We start from the raw sequence: 14,600 nt of genomic DNA on the forward strand, positions 1-14,600 counted from the left end.
ACGGTCCCGCGTTGCCCCCTGCCCGCGGCGCGCGGGAAAGTTCCCTCAGGGCGGCCCGGCGGGGGGGACGCGGCGCCCCGTTCCACTCCGCCGCCGGCCTTTGTCAGCCCGCAGCGGAGCCGCCGGGGGAAGGGCAGGAGCGGGGCCCGGCCCGGCCCTGCCGCGCCGCGTGGGCCCTCGCACCCCTCCGCTGGAGGTAGCGCTGCCGGGGGGGAGGGCGGGGGGTCAGCACCGAGCCACCGCTCTGCGGAGATTCCCGACCGCTTCAGGTTAAAAAAAAAAAAAAATTATATATATATATATATATATATATATATATTTCCCCTTGTCCATCAGAGCTGTTTTCCCGTGCCTCGCACCCGTGTTTATACTGAGCGAAGCTGCAGCGGCAACTTTCTTGTGTAGGCAAGTCGTAGAGCGGCTTGCCAGGATATTATATGGGTTTTGTTTAAGCCCCTCCCCTTAAGCGTTAGTGGGTTTAAAAAAAAAAACACACCAAAAAAAAAAAAATACTGCTCGTGCTGTTCGTAACTGCGTTTTACCAAAGCTAATGCGTGTGGGAAAACTAAACGCTTGTTGGTTTGGTCGTGGCTGGCTCACTTTTATCCAGGGGTGCCGTTGCTTGCTGCGTGTTGTCCCTGCGCTCTCGTTCTTCTTCCGCACAGTCACCGTTTGTTGTGTTCTGCTTCTTGTCTTTTTTTTTTTTAGGTGTTTTTCCTTTTTGATGGTTTTCTGGCTTTCAGTATGATTCCTTATACATAGGCCTTGAAAAATTACCTGACTGAAATTTTCCCAAAGGCAGATACATGTGTCTAGACGGCCTTGCAGAAATCTTAGGAAGAGCGTTAGGTAGGACGAAGCCAAAGAGAGATGTCAAGGGGAAACGCTAGACAAACTAAGTGTGCTCTATTTTTTATTTTTATCTCAGATTTAGGAGATAGTGATCTGTGTGTGTGTGGTTTTTTGTTTTTTTTTCCCCCTCCTTTGGTAGGTCTGGTTTAAGTAACCTATGGACCAGTTTGCCTCTTGTTGCTCCGCTGGAGCCGTTGATTTGATTATTTGTGCGGCAGTGCTCTGAAATGGATGTGTGTACTGATCTGGGCTTAAAAATAAAAACAAAACATGTTTAGAGGTGTGTTCTACCGGTCTTTCCGCGAATCTGTTTAGAGCGCAGCCACATATAGTCGAATCAGCCTAATGGGGGTCAGGTAATAATTTGAGTGAGCCGCTTAAACTATGTATGTTGATAAAGGAATGATAATGTAAAACTGTATCTTTAGTTCGACCTTTTATTGTTTTGATTGTGCCTTTTCCACGGTTTCTAGACTTTTGAGGAGGAACATTCTTTGATTTTGTTTTCATGATGGAATATCTGCAAGATAAGTTTATTAATTCTGAAATGACTTAGAACTGACATCTGCCGTTTTGCTGATGAGCTTTCTCAAGTTACGTTATTAAAAGCATTAACAGTTATTCCTGACTCCGCTTGTCCCTTGCTGTTGTCAGGGAAAACTATCTAGATGGGTTAGTTCTCACCTTATTATAGCCTGGCAGGGCTCTTATCTGTAGTTCAGGGATGGGAGTTTTCATTTCATAAATCAAAGCAGAACTCTTTATGTTATAATTACTTTATGTTTATTGGTATTACTGATTAGAAAGATTAGATACTTATATTTATTTCTTAAGTTCTGGAAGGTAAACAGAATTGGCCTAAGAAGGAATCTAGTGGGCAAGCGAATTTCAAAATATTGCTGTATAAATTCCTTGAAAAGTAAGAAGAAAGACTAAAAATCCTTCTTGTTTTGTGAAACAAGGAATTTGATAATTATTACTAATGCTTAAAGATGTAGCCCCAAACTTTAAATGGAATTGTTAATTCCTTTTTGAACTGTAGTTAACTGACTTTAATTCTTCTTGGGAAATGCTGCTTTGTACAGTGGATACTTAATTCTTAATCTTGTTTCCTGTGATTCAGGTGGCAATTTTGCTGTTGGTGTGTCATATTTCAGAAAAGTACTTTGGGGATTACAGCAGATATATGCCCATCATATGCTCTTAAAAATTGATATGTATACACCTCTGCATTGGTAGAGCCTGAACCTGTAGTATTGTGTCCAGCTCTGGAAGCGCCGAGGAGGTTGTGGCCCGATGGGAGGGGATCCAGAGAACAGCAAGCCTGATCCAAGGCCCAGAAGTCACGATGGGCAAGGGGAGAGTGGGAGAATGGTGATTATCCATCTTTCCATTCTTGTCTCTAGATTAGACGAGTCTTCAAATACACGAGTGGAAGACAGTAATGTTCTCCATGTCTCTAGAGTATAGCTCAAAAAAATAGCAGGTTTAAACAGTAGCGTGAAAGACTTGCACAGAATATTAGAAAACCGCTATTAACTGTGAGGAATGGGTTTCCTAGGCAGTGTGTCGAATCCGTCAGCAGAGATTGTTGGTGATAAATTCTGTTAGGTATCGATGTGGGGATTGTAACCCTGCTTTGCTGTTAGAGGATGTACTGCTTTCCCGAGAAGCAAGCTTTTGAGGCCTATTTCTTCTTCCTAGCTAAAGTGTTGACAGTGAGGAAGGTCCTTCCATGGCTGTACAGAAAGGTGGTGTGCGTTGAGAGTTTGTGTTGCAGAGGGGAGAAGCAGCTGTTTGAGTAGAGGATGCTTATAAAGATGGAAGGAATATTGGGGATGGACTGTTAGTGACACCAAGCATAATGACAGAAAATAAAATTGCGTATTCCAGCCTTCTGTGTCCTTCCCTCTTTTTGTATGTGTAATGTATGGAACTCTTCTTGTTCTGATTCCTTGTACTGAAAGGTATAGGAGGTCCCATACTTTCCAGGCCTTGGACTGTAATTCAGATGTTTGGGCCTCTCTTCCTTGGGAGTTGCAAACTGTATTTCGTGCTGTGGTTTTTAAGACCTGGGGGAGTTGAAATCTTTCATAGCGTTTGGGAAGATTAACTCTAGTGACATAAAGGTGTCCATTGTAAGTGGAAATTTGCAGTTCAAAGGTGGAGGAAAAACTGAGCGATTCACTTCATAGGTGTTGTGTTAATGCTCAGTAATTTCTAATATTATGTGTTGTTTAGGTCATCCCTCTGGCTTTAAGCAACAAATTGCTTATATTAAAATGGCTTGTCACAAAGAGAAATCATTTCTTGTGTTTAAAATGTTTTCCTAAAACAGAGGGGGGTTTTTGTTTTGTTTTGGTTTTTTTTTTTGCATTCATACTGTTAAGGATGAAGAAAATAGTTTTGATCTTAGTTGTAGTCCTTGAGGACAATTCCCAGAGTGTTAAGCACATCTAGTTCTCTATCTTAGCTGGTAGGAGCTTCAGTGTCTTGTTTTGTTTTCTTTTTTTAAGAAAGTATGGAGTGCTACCTCGGAGAGGGTGAGCTAGAAGAGTAGACAAAGCGTGGGCCATACGTGCAGACATGAAACCATATTGCTGTGTACTAGGTATTGCTTGGAATTGTGCATGGTTTGAGTATATGGGAAGCACTTTTACTATTATTACCAAGTGTTCTGTGTAAAATAACGGTGAAAGGGAAACAAAATTTATTAATAAAGAGTGTGATGCTGTTGTAAGGCGTTAGATTGATGTCAGTGGAGCACATGTTCTGTTTTGCTGCAGACAATAATGATAGGTGTGAGATTCCTTTATGCCATTCTATTAATATGCCTCAGCCCAGAGACTGAGGAGGTACGATCCGTTTCTTGGCAGCTGTTCTGAAATGGCCGTTGTTCTGGCTGTAGATATCTGGTTGGAGACCACCTGCTTGTTCACTACAAGCCAGGAGCTGGATTTAGACGATTCGTAATTATCTTTCTGCTAGCTCTGACTTCTCTTGCTGGTGTTATCCTTATCAAGTATTTCTCTACTGACTGACTTTGATTTAWTCTGAGGAAGGGATTTCTGTGCATGTGTTCAGAGTTCTTCTGTGTTTGTGCCTTTAAGAAGGAAATAAAAGGGAGTTATAACCTAAATCAGAATATTTTAATGCTGGTCTTCCTCTCTCTGTTATTTAGTGATCTGAGCCTAGATGTTCTTTGTTTTGGGGGAAGGAAAGGATTTTGTGCATCAGTGCTACAGCACAGAGCCATAATGGGGTTATTTAAGGTCAGTAACCACATCAAAACTGGATACTCAAATCTTCCCTTACGTCCATGTGACAAAGGCTTTTCCAGTGCAGTCGTAATGGCAAATCTTGCTAGTGAAAATAGTGTTGTCTTCTGCTAGTAGTTACTCTCTTCCTGAATGATTTGAGTTACACTAAAAGACTTCTGACCACGTATGTTTTCTGCTTGATGCCAGTATAGCTTAAGGATGTGTGTCTTTTTTGTATTTCTAATTGTCAGAAAATCTTTACAGTATAGATCAGRCTTTGGTATTTCAGCACTTAAAAATTATGCCAAAGCTATGTGGCTAGGAACAAGACATAATTTCTGTCTTTTAGAATCTACCGTTTAAAAATCTTTTTTGCTGCAGAATCACTTTCAGCTTCTATGTGCTATGGAGAGTAGTGAAATCTACAGCTGTGTGCTGCAGGTGTGTCATGACTTCATGTTCCGTGTTCCTCCAGAAACACTGTATATCAACCAGGAAATAATCTTACTAATTTTGCTGTAGCAAGATCCATTTGCATTGCTGGTTAGGGTACAGTGAGCGAATGAGAGGAGTCTTTGTGCTTCCTTTTGGAGGTTTCTGTCCTTATTGTTCAGGAGGAACCTTGGGCAGAGAAGTGACTTTGCCTGTCCAAAAAAAATTTGCAAGATGTAGTCTAAAATAGAATCAGGGATTCCTAATGTTATCTTCCTTTCTGATAGCTGGCCAGCCGTCAGTGCCTCCTGCAAGAGGTAGAAGTGGGATCTGCATGTAAAGGAGTAAATGCCTGAAAAATTTACACTCCTAAGAAAAGTTTCCCAAGTATGTTGTCATGTAAATGTTTTTCTGAAGAAAAAGATATTTTAATTAAATGCAGTAAGTCCCTGCAAGAATGCTACCTCTTCTGAATTCAGTTTTCAACTGAGGTAACAGTGCTGTGTGCATTAAGTCACTATATATTTACAATAGGCTGGAGCAATGTTCTTCAGCTCTTAAATCAAAAACACATGCATTGCTTATTTTTGATTGTAGTGTTGTCTCAATGACTTTCACTTACAAGTGCCAAAAAAAAAAAAACCCTACTGAAACCCCATAACATTGCAATATTTCTGCATTGATTTTCATTTTCTGTTTTTGCTGGCTTGCTTGTGTGAAGAAGTGTATGTTCTTTCTCTGGTTATCTCCTCATGAATCATCTTCCCAAGTTCTATGGGATCCTCAAACTACAGGTTGTGAGAACCTTAGCTAGAGTTACGCTCAAAGCAGGATGCAGTTTTCTTTCTAGGTGGCGTAAAGAAGCTGTGAGATTATAAGTAGACTGTATGGATTGAGAAGCAGACTAGTTGAATTCAAAGGTTTTTTTGGTTGGTGATTGATTTTTATAATGTTTTTAAGTACAGAAGTGCTTCGTTATTCTGTTTCACAAACTGTTAATGGGAGCCATCAACACTTGCTATCTTGTTGCATTTTTATGGTTAAGTCACCTTTTCATTCAGTGCTTTATTCATTTAAAATATTGTATTAAATTTAGTGCAAAAAGATTTAAGACTTTTACACTATATAAAAAAAAGCAAATGCAACAGTGCTGAGTTAGTTTTTCCCTGTGAAATGAGTTATAATGGTTGAGGTCTTTTCAATAACGCTCTAATAATGAAGATTGTATAGCTTGAGAGAAGATATGTAAAAGTAGCTTTTGCATTTTTTTATCTTCCTGGAGGATGCCCACAATGCAAACTAAAGCTGTAGTGCTACAGCATACTTGGTTTAACTGAGGAAACTCCGTTGCTAGCTGAGAGGAGCATGGAATTCCAGAGGTTTTTAAAAACTCCTAAGAGCAAAAGTCTTCAGGGGTGCTCTAGCAGGAAAAAAAAAAGACGGACTATTACTGATATTTCATATCTCTGTAGTAGCTGATGTGAGTTGATGAGAACTGTTAATTGGATAAAACTGTCACAGTTGCCTGCCTTTCATTGGGGGAAGGTAAGGAAAAGCTTTGGAAGTTTATCCTTCTGTTCTTTTATGGGGTCATATTTCCAGATCGGATTTTATGCACACAGTAGGACACCTGGCGAGTCTTTTGCTGCTGATTGGCTGGTTCAGTTGAGTCGCTAAGATTTAATTTCTCGGATGTGTCTGTCTGCCTCTTAACAAGTACTGAAAGAACTTGCACCTTCAGGTACTTAAACACTGTAAAATCATCATAAAAAAGTCATGCCCTTTATAGTGTATTTCACTACTTAGTGCTTTGGAAAAACCTAATTAGGTTTGACTGCTATTTAAAACAACAGATTTAAACTTCTGAAGGTTCTGGCTCACAGATCTTTTATGGGGCTTTAGAAGAATCTGATTTGAAGGAAAATTGAAGGTCTTATGGTTCATACTGTTACCCAGGTAAATGGCTGTAGAATAGCTAATACTACTGTATTCTGTAAGAACAAGTAATGTTTCTAACTTAATTCTGCCATTAGAAATCTTTTGGCTTGGTGAGAAGATTACATTCAGTAAGTGAATATTGTAGTACCAGGAATAATTAAAACTCTGCAGCCAGTCAATTTTTGTGTACTCCATGCTGTCATTTTCCCCTTGCATGAATGCTTTTTATTACAAGTATATCCTGGGGAAACAGTAGATTGTTGCAGAACGTTGCAGGTGTAGTTGTCTGGGTCATTTTGTTTGTTTGTATGTGACATGCTAAATAGTAACAAACGGACACTATTGGGATTAACCTGTAGTAGTAGCAGTTCATTGCAGAAGGATCTGACACAAAGCCTTCCACAGCGACTTTTTATGTGTGGGCCAGAATTAGCCTATTACTTTATTAGGAACTAGAAATCGGACTGAAGTAGCTAATTCGTATCTGTAAAACACCAGTGGCCATGATGAACTGATGATGATTCACAAGTACTTGATATATTTTAAGATTACAGCTTGAAAAATATATTTGTGCTTGGTGCCCCCCACCCTCAGGCACAGATAGCAATCTTTATATCTTAAACTGTGCTCGACAGCTGGTACGGGAGTCTGGGGATTTGCTAAACCAGTCTTCATGTTTTATTATCCTCTGTCCCAACTAAGCGTGTGTTTTTGGTTTTGKTTTTTTTTTCCAGTATGTTCAAGCAGATGCTCCTACCAATAAAACTCTGGCTGGGCTGGTAGTGCAGCTGCTGCAATTCCAGGAAGATGCCTTTGGAAAACATGTCACCAATCCTGCCTTCACAAAGCTTCCTGTGAGTATTAGAGTTAACCACCRCTATTACAACAGTGTATTTCATTGTTTAGCCCGTATCTGTGCTGCTGGCATGCGTCCAGCTGATTGGGAGGTCTGTGCTTATTCTGAAGCTTTTGTCATTGTATTCTTTGGAACGGGTGAAATAGAGCAGCTCTTTTTTGTAAGAACAGATCTTCAGTTTAATATTCTCTCCACATTTGCAAATAATTTCATGAATATTGCTGAAAGGTTTTAATATCTAGTGCTTGTTCTTTGTAAACTGGTAAATTTAAAGTCAAATCTGTTCGGACGAATACATCCTAAACAGACCAACTAACATACTGTTTCCAAAGCAAACAAGTTTTAAGCAACAGAAATATTCAATGCCAACTTCAAACCTGTAATGCTGTCAGATTTAATGTGTGTGTTGGTTGTGCATAATTACCTAGTTAGTCTGGGTTAGTTTTTCAGTCACTCAGAATATTGATAAATTTTATTATTTAAATAATATCAACAATAATATCAACGTTTTGAGGGTTGCCTATGGTATTTAAACTTCAAACTTAGTACAACTTTACCAGTACTATCCCTAGTGATTCCATTCAGGGTTAGCCCTGTTGTGCTTGGAACCCTGCGTACCATAAAGATCGTGTCCAAACGTGCTGGAAGTCTGAACGTCTGATAGAGGCGAGAGAGGGATACAACAAATGGTAAGGACAAAGTGACAAAGGGAGTTCAGTTGCGAAAGGCAAGGATTGCAGCATCCTCATGGTATCAAGCATCCAGTCTGATGATTTAGAGTAATCTTTGTAGGCCAGGAAGACTGTCATAAATATTTATGTGGCATTGTGCACATCAGCAGTGAAGTACAGAAGAATTTGAGATGAATTGCCGTGTTGTAATCACCGGTTTAAATTAGCCCCTTACTTCAGAGAATTTACCAACTCAAAATAGAGAGCTGTATACCATCTGATAAATGTTACTAATTAGTAGTGTCTGAATGGAGTCATTGATTATCTTTGCCTCAGATTACTCAGTGGGGACCTAAGACTGTGCAATCTAGGATTCTGTTAGATGCCCAAATTAAGTTGGGAATATTTATAACTGTTTAGTGTCATAAACTCAAGTCGTTTAGAAAACGGTTGAAAGTACTTATACCTGCTTTGGTCCACCAGTTCAGAATACTATCTTTTTACTTTGTGGTTAACTTTTTTACTTTTTTTCTTTTTTTACGTATGTTTTGTTCATGTACCTGTTGTTGTCAAGAGTGTGAATTCATGCTAACTAGAAATTCACGTTTTCTCCAGAAGAGAGGTTTTCAAACTTATCTGTTGCATGACTCTCTTGATGCTTAGGAAGCACCACGAGATGCCATTCAGATGTAACTCACCATCTCTCCCGTTCTGGTCACATGACTTCAGTGGTAATAACAAAACTTTAGACCTCTAAGATCAGAGGTGAATATTGTGGTGTTTTATTTTGATATGGCAGTGTAGACCATAAAACCGTACCCATTTTCGGCAAGAAATTGCTAAATCGTTTGAGTGCTGTCAAGCCATAAATCAATTTGTCATACCCTAAACAAAATAAAATCAGGTAATGAAGCTTTCAGTGGCATTATAAATATATTTTTCATGTGTTTAACTATTTTTGTTGTTCTGAAGCTCTAATTGAATTTGCGTAGCTTCAGCTTACAGCAGTTGGATCTCTGTGTTCTCAGTTACTTCTGACAGGGGACAACTCTTCAGTGCATCTAACTTTATTTTGTTTTCTTATGAGGAAATGGTATACTTACTCTTAAGAGCAGATTAACTTTCACTTTTTTTAGGCATGTAGACATGTAATTCAAGGTATTTTTTAGGCTGCTAAGGAGATTTGGTTATTCTACCATAGCACTTTGAAGAAGAGCCAGAATGCTTCAGTTCTATACCACTATGTCCGTCTTAGAGAGGTAAGGTGAAGGGAGATCTCAAGTGATGTTTTTAAGCTCCAAATAAAGCTATTTAAAAGTCTTTCACTGAAAAGAAACTGAATAAGACTAAAGGAGGCTGAAAATTTGTAGTTATCGTAGTGACTATTCAGTATCACTGTGTTCCTGGCAAGGGAGGATCTTAAGTTTAAAATCAGTGAGGAGGAGGTCATGCTCATATGGAGGAAAAGACAAACAAGCCCCCAAAACATTGAAACTTTGAATGCTGGGTACCTGCAGACGGTTGAAGAGATCCTTGGTTTGTGAGAGTTGCTCACAACTACCATCATTAAAGACCCCAGCTAACGGTCCCTTCTTTGATGCTGATTACTGATTTCCATGAATACGCACTGCAGCGTTTCCCTTAGTAGTGCAGTTTGTTTCAGATTAAGTGTTGCTCTTTAGAACCGCAATTGCTGCGAAACACAGGGATGTGGCTCTCCAGGAGCACTTGCTAATGCGAACATACCAGTCCAAGGTTGTTCTTCCTCCAGTCCACATTAGAGTCCTTATTTTCCAGGTACTAACTGGTCTCAGGCCTGCATACCGCACACTTTTTCTCGTAAGTGACTGCACTTCAGCAGTGGAGCGGTCAGTCACGAAGGGAAGCTGCCCTGTTCAGTCAGTATTCAAGGTCCTTCTCTGACCTGTACTGAATTAAACCCACCACAGTCTGCATTTATTGAAATAAACTTCATACGCTTTATTTAGTGCTTTGAGTGAATGCAATAGTTGAAGCTTGCACCCCATAGAGGGTTGCTAATCCTTTAAGTTCCTGTTCCTGGCAAGGATGCAGCACAGTACAGGATCTGTAAATGCATCTCAAGTAATGGGAGACTGTTGTTACAGTGGACTTCAGTGCCTGTCTTCTAATTACTGCACTTAAATGCATATTATCCACCTTCATTAATTTTCAAAACCAAAAATTCTGATTGATTCTTAGTTTTGCATGTTTCAGATGAAGATCATACCAAGATACTAACCCTTTAGACAGAAAGTTATGAGGCCAGCTGATCTTCATTGCCTTGTTATAACAAGGCTGGGGAGTTCCAAAAGGATTATGTGAAGGATTGTGTTGGGTAAAAATGTGGAAGGGAATCTGGCTTATTATCAGTTCTCTCTTCTGCAGAACAAGTTTTGTCTAATCGTTAAAAGCTAATTCCTTTTATTAAAATTGTAGTCATTGCTACAAGCATAAGAGGGTCTCGCTGAAGTCTGCGAGACAGTTTAAAAAAGTGACCTATGTCTATGAGAAGAATTTGTATACTCTTTTTCGTAGTTTAGTATTGGCTAATCTTCCTGTGTTTGCTAATGAAATCGTAATTTGCCAAAGGCACTGTGATTACTGTCAGACTTGTGCCTCCTGGGATTCCTAGATTCCTGCATCCTGTGCCAAACTGCAGGAAYGCCAAGGTAAAGAATTGCCCATTCAGCGCCTAATGGCGCTGCCTTGTCACTGAAAGATTTAACGTTGCCTCTTTGGAAACTCTTGTGGTCATTGATTACTTTCTGTGCTGTCAGGTCTTAATGCTTGAAGCGAGTGTGCTACTGATGGTCAACTTGATGAGGGAGAAGCTGCAACAATTCCCCCCTCCTCCCCAGAAACACTCCCAAAAAACAACCCCCAAAATTTGAAGTAGGGGAGAATTGGGTAGAACAGTTAGGTCAACAGATCCTGAAGCGCAGATGAAGCAGGCTTTGCTGCTGTGGTTTCATTCAGCTGTGTGACATGTCTAGCATGTCAGCAAAAACAGAGCTGGTGATTCTGGATGACCATACATATATAGCAGCCTAGCAGAATCAACCGCAGTCTGCGTAAGTGTCACAGAAATATTGATTACAGGGGTGTTTTTTGGCTTTATGTTAGGCTGAATTTTTTTAGGGCAGCTGGAGTTTGCATGCATGCTTGTGCACAGGCGTGTTTGAAAACCAGCCCCTGTATTCAGGGAGCCAAGTAATATGTCAGTAAAATCATTGTGTGTTAAAACATCTTGATTCTGTTCAGGCTTCTGATCAGAGGCTACCTCCACAGTTGAATTTCTGCTCCAGCTGTAAAGGACTTTAGTTTGCTAAGAATGAGCCTGAAATATATGCAACCCCCAAATTGGCAGGTAGACGTATGGCAGCTTTGAAGTAGTTTTATTACTTTCTGTGTACGGTAGGGCTCTAAACAGATGGCACACCAGGAGCAGTTCTGTTCTTGCTGAATGGTTATGAAGGATCTTTTCTCGGGTGTTGTTGTACACTGGTATATGTGATATCTCGCAGAACTGCTTTGCTTTCCATCAGCAGTTCCCCAGCCAAGGGAAGGAATGTTTCACTTTGGTGCCCATGGTACCGTTTTAGTTGCCTGACTGACGGATGAATTTACAACACTTCAGTAGAGCTAAGACTGCCTGTAACTTGGTCATTCTACTGCGACAAATACTCCTGAAGTGTAATATAACTGAGTTTAAAGAAAATGACCCGCTCTTACCTAGAAAGTTAGCTAGAACCTAGGTCAGAAATGTTTCTAATATGCAAAATGAATCTGAAAGCTCTTCTGTCCGTGCCGGCTCTCCAGCTTTGTGCTTTCTCTGGTCTGTGGGCCTTCTGATCAGCGAGGAGGCAGAGACGTGCAGGCGGAGCACTGCCTCTGCCGCGGAAACGCGTTTGAACGAGAGCTCCCGCTCTGTCATTTCAATTCTTGTTAGAGCAGCCTTCTCTAAGCCTATCTCAAGTTGTCTGGGAAATGGACCTATTTCCCTAAATAGTTTTTTTTTTTTTAAGTCTTCTTGATTTTTATATAAAAGTTACCAAAAGCAGTTAAATGCTGCAATTAATAGAAACAGGAAGTTATTCAGAAGTCTTACTTATAATGCGTGTTTGTAAATAAATTTCACTTCTTACAAGACATTAAACCAACTTGAGCCGTACCACAAAAAAAGAGATTTTTTTTTCCTTTATCAGTCGCATGAGAAAACAACATGTAACTACAAAGAGAAGGCCTGGTTGACAGAAACAGTTTCTTGCTCTATCATGATAACGTCGTATGTAGCTTCCTCTACAACTGGCTGGTTCATAAATGCTGTTGCATGTTTTCCTTCTTTCTGTTCTGAATCACACATGCGAGAATGGCAGAGTCAACGTATGCCAGTAGTCTGGGAAGCGTGGTTAAAATAAATCCTAGTGGTACATTTGTCTGATACGCTGTTTTTTAGCTGAGCTATCCAAATGTCTTCCGTTTCTCACCTTACCTGACAGGGGTTTGCTTTTTCCAAGCACATACAAACATTCTGACTAAAGATATTAGCAAGATAAAACCCCTCAAAAACTTTCCAATCTAAAATCTGACAAAAATGTACAGTTCTTATGCAGCAAACAGTCGTACATACGTTTCTAGAGAATGGACTTGTAGGAATCAGTAGGTTTTTTCAGTCTCTTAGTGCTGCTATTTGAATTTCAGATCTTGACTTCTGAGGGCATGTTTACTAATACATGGCTCAGCTGTACTCTCTGAACAGTAAGATAAAGAAATGAGTTGAATTTAGCGTTTTAGGGTAGATCTGCACAGCGACCTCTTCAGATCCTCACAAACTGAACTGTTTATTATGGTGGAGGAGGGAAGTGAATGGAAATCTTTAAGACCTGGATTCCATAGTCACTGTTGCTCCTAGTTCTTCATTTCTACTGATTTGTTTTTGGCTGTTCAGTACAGATGAAGACATTCTTAACTGATTGATCATCCATTTTGCAGTAAATTAAAATGAGAATCTTAGCAAAGGGCAGCTCTGATTTGTGTTTCTTTAGCTGTGGAAGAATTTTTTTTTTCAAATATTCATACAAGAAAGGACTAACAGCTTCAGGTGTATCAGGTTGATATCTGCTTGCATACGTGAAGAAATCCACTTAAATTGAATTTAATCTTGTTCTTGAAATGTTTTGAAAGGAGAACATGAAACTATGAAGTGATTCTCTGCAAATTAAACTATGCATTTGATAAGATGAATGTCTAAAACTGCCAACTAACAAGTGTGTCTTCACGTTGATTACAATGATTACATAAAAGTGAATGTCGCTGTTTTCACTTTTTCTGGTTTTAGGCAAAGTGCTTCATGGATTTCAAAGCTGGAGGTACATTATGTCACATTCTTGGTGCTGCTTACAAATATAAGAATGAACAGGGCTGGTAAGTTTTTACTTTGATTTATACACGTTTTGCATGAAATTAAACACATGAAATGCCTATGCAAACTACTTAAAGTTTAATACTTTCTGGAGAATTGGGTAGGCAAGGGAGTTGGAGATGGGAAGAGGAGATTTTTGTTTTTTTTCCCTGTTTTGCTCATGGTAGCTTTTTTTTGGAGAGACACACCACTCACCCCCAAATTTAAAGATAAGTTGTCCAAGTTGGAGCTCTTGAGCCTCCAGGTTGGGAATTAGATTCCAAACTTGAGACTTTTTTTTGCCATTTATTTGCTGTATGGCCGAGCAAATTAACCGGAATCTTAGCATCTCTGCTGTCTGTAAGGTAGAAATCTTTGTTGTTGTATCAAGTATAGGGATTTAGTTACTACTGGGAAAATATGAAGCATAGCATAGATACCAGTAAATATTAAGTATTCAGTTGCTTACTGGCCTCCACAAACAAGGAGTGTAAATAGTGTAGAAACATTGCCCGTGCAGCTACTGATGCTGATGTTACGACTGCTCATGTGACATCCCAGTAGTGTTATGACTTGTGTGTTTCCAAGTTATAATCCTCTTCCCAAGAGCACAGTAGCATAAATTACTTTATTTGAGAACATTGGAAAAAGTTTGAGGATGAAAAGTCATTAGCTAAAAGCAGTGACTGTTCTTGTACACCTGTTTAAATAGTTCCTGATCTCATGCTGTTGATCTGTAACAGCATTGCTGGAATTGGATATGTTTTTGTGATCCACAAGAGCAAATTAAAAGGCAAAAATAAAGTTGTTTTAGTATGGTGGGGATTTTTTTAGGAGTTATTTATACTCGTATCAGCTAATTGGATATATGAGGAGGAAGTAATCAGAGAGCTAGTATGAGTGACTCTGTCAGAAGTCTTTTTTTCTTACTCTGACATTGCTGTCATCCAGGACATGATACCTGCTTGTAACGTTCTGTGTGGYGTATCCTTTAGGAGTGTCTTGCTACCTGCTTGCTGTAAAGATAGTGGAGTTCAGTGGCTCCTACTTCATGATATTTAAGCATTCCCACTTTTTCCAAACAAGTTTAGTTTTCAGTCATTGAAAGTTGAGAGCAAAGCTCAGATGTATGGCTGCCTCCTCTCTTCTCACTCTCTTGCTGATTCCTC

General features: G+C 39.7%; 1 protein-coding gene across 2 annotated transcripts in view; it reads left to right on the forward strand.

The window, feature by feature from the left end:
• The first annotated feature begins 7,216 nt into the window (after positions 1 to 7,216).
• Positions 7,217 to 14,600, forward strand: part of SMARCC1 (SWI/SNF related, matrix associated, actin dependent regulator of chromatin subfamily c member 1) — a 90,066-nt gene continuing 82,682 nt past the window's right edge. For both annotated transcript variants that reach the window (XM_026089744.1, XM_026089745.1), the window contains exons 1-2: positions 7,217 to 7,336; positions 13,369 to 13,454. In XM_026089744.1, coding sequence (XP_025945529.1) covers positions 13,381 to 13,454 — 74 coding nt within the window. In that variant the 5' untranslated portion in view covers positions 7,217 to 7,336; positions 13,369 to 13,380. The remainder of the gene's footprint in view (positions 7,337 to 13,368; positions 13,455 to 14,600) is intronic.

The sequence above is a fragment of the Apteryx rowi genome, unplaced genomic scaffold (genome assembly GCF_003343035.1).
Source record: "Apteryx rowi isolate R43461 unplaced genomic scaffold, aptRow1 scaffold_83, whole genome shotgun sequence".
Lineage (NCBI taxonomy): Eukaryota > Metazoa > Chordata > Aves > Apterygiformes > Apterygidae > Apteryx > Apteryx rowi.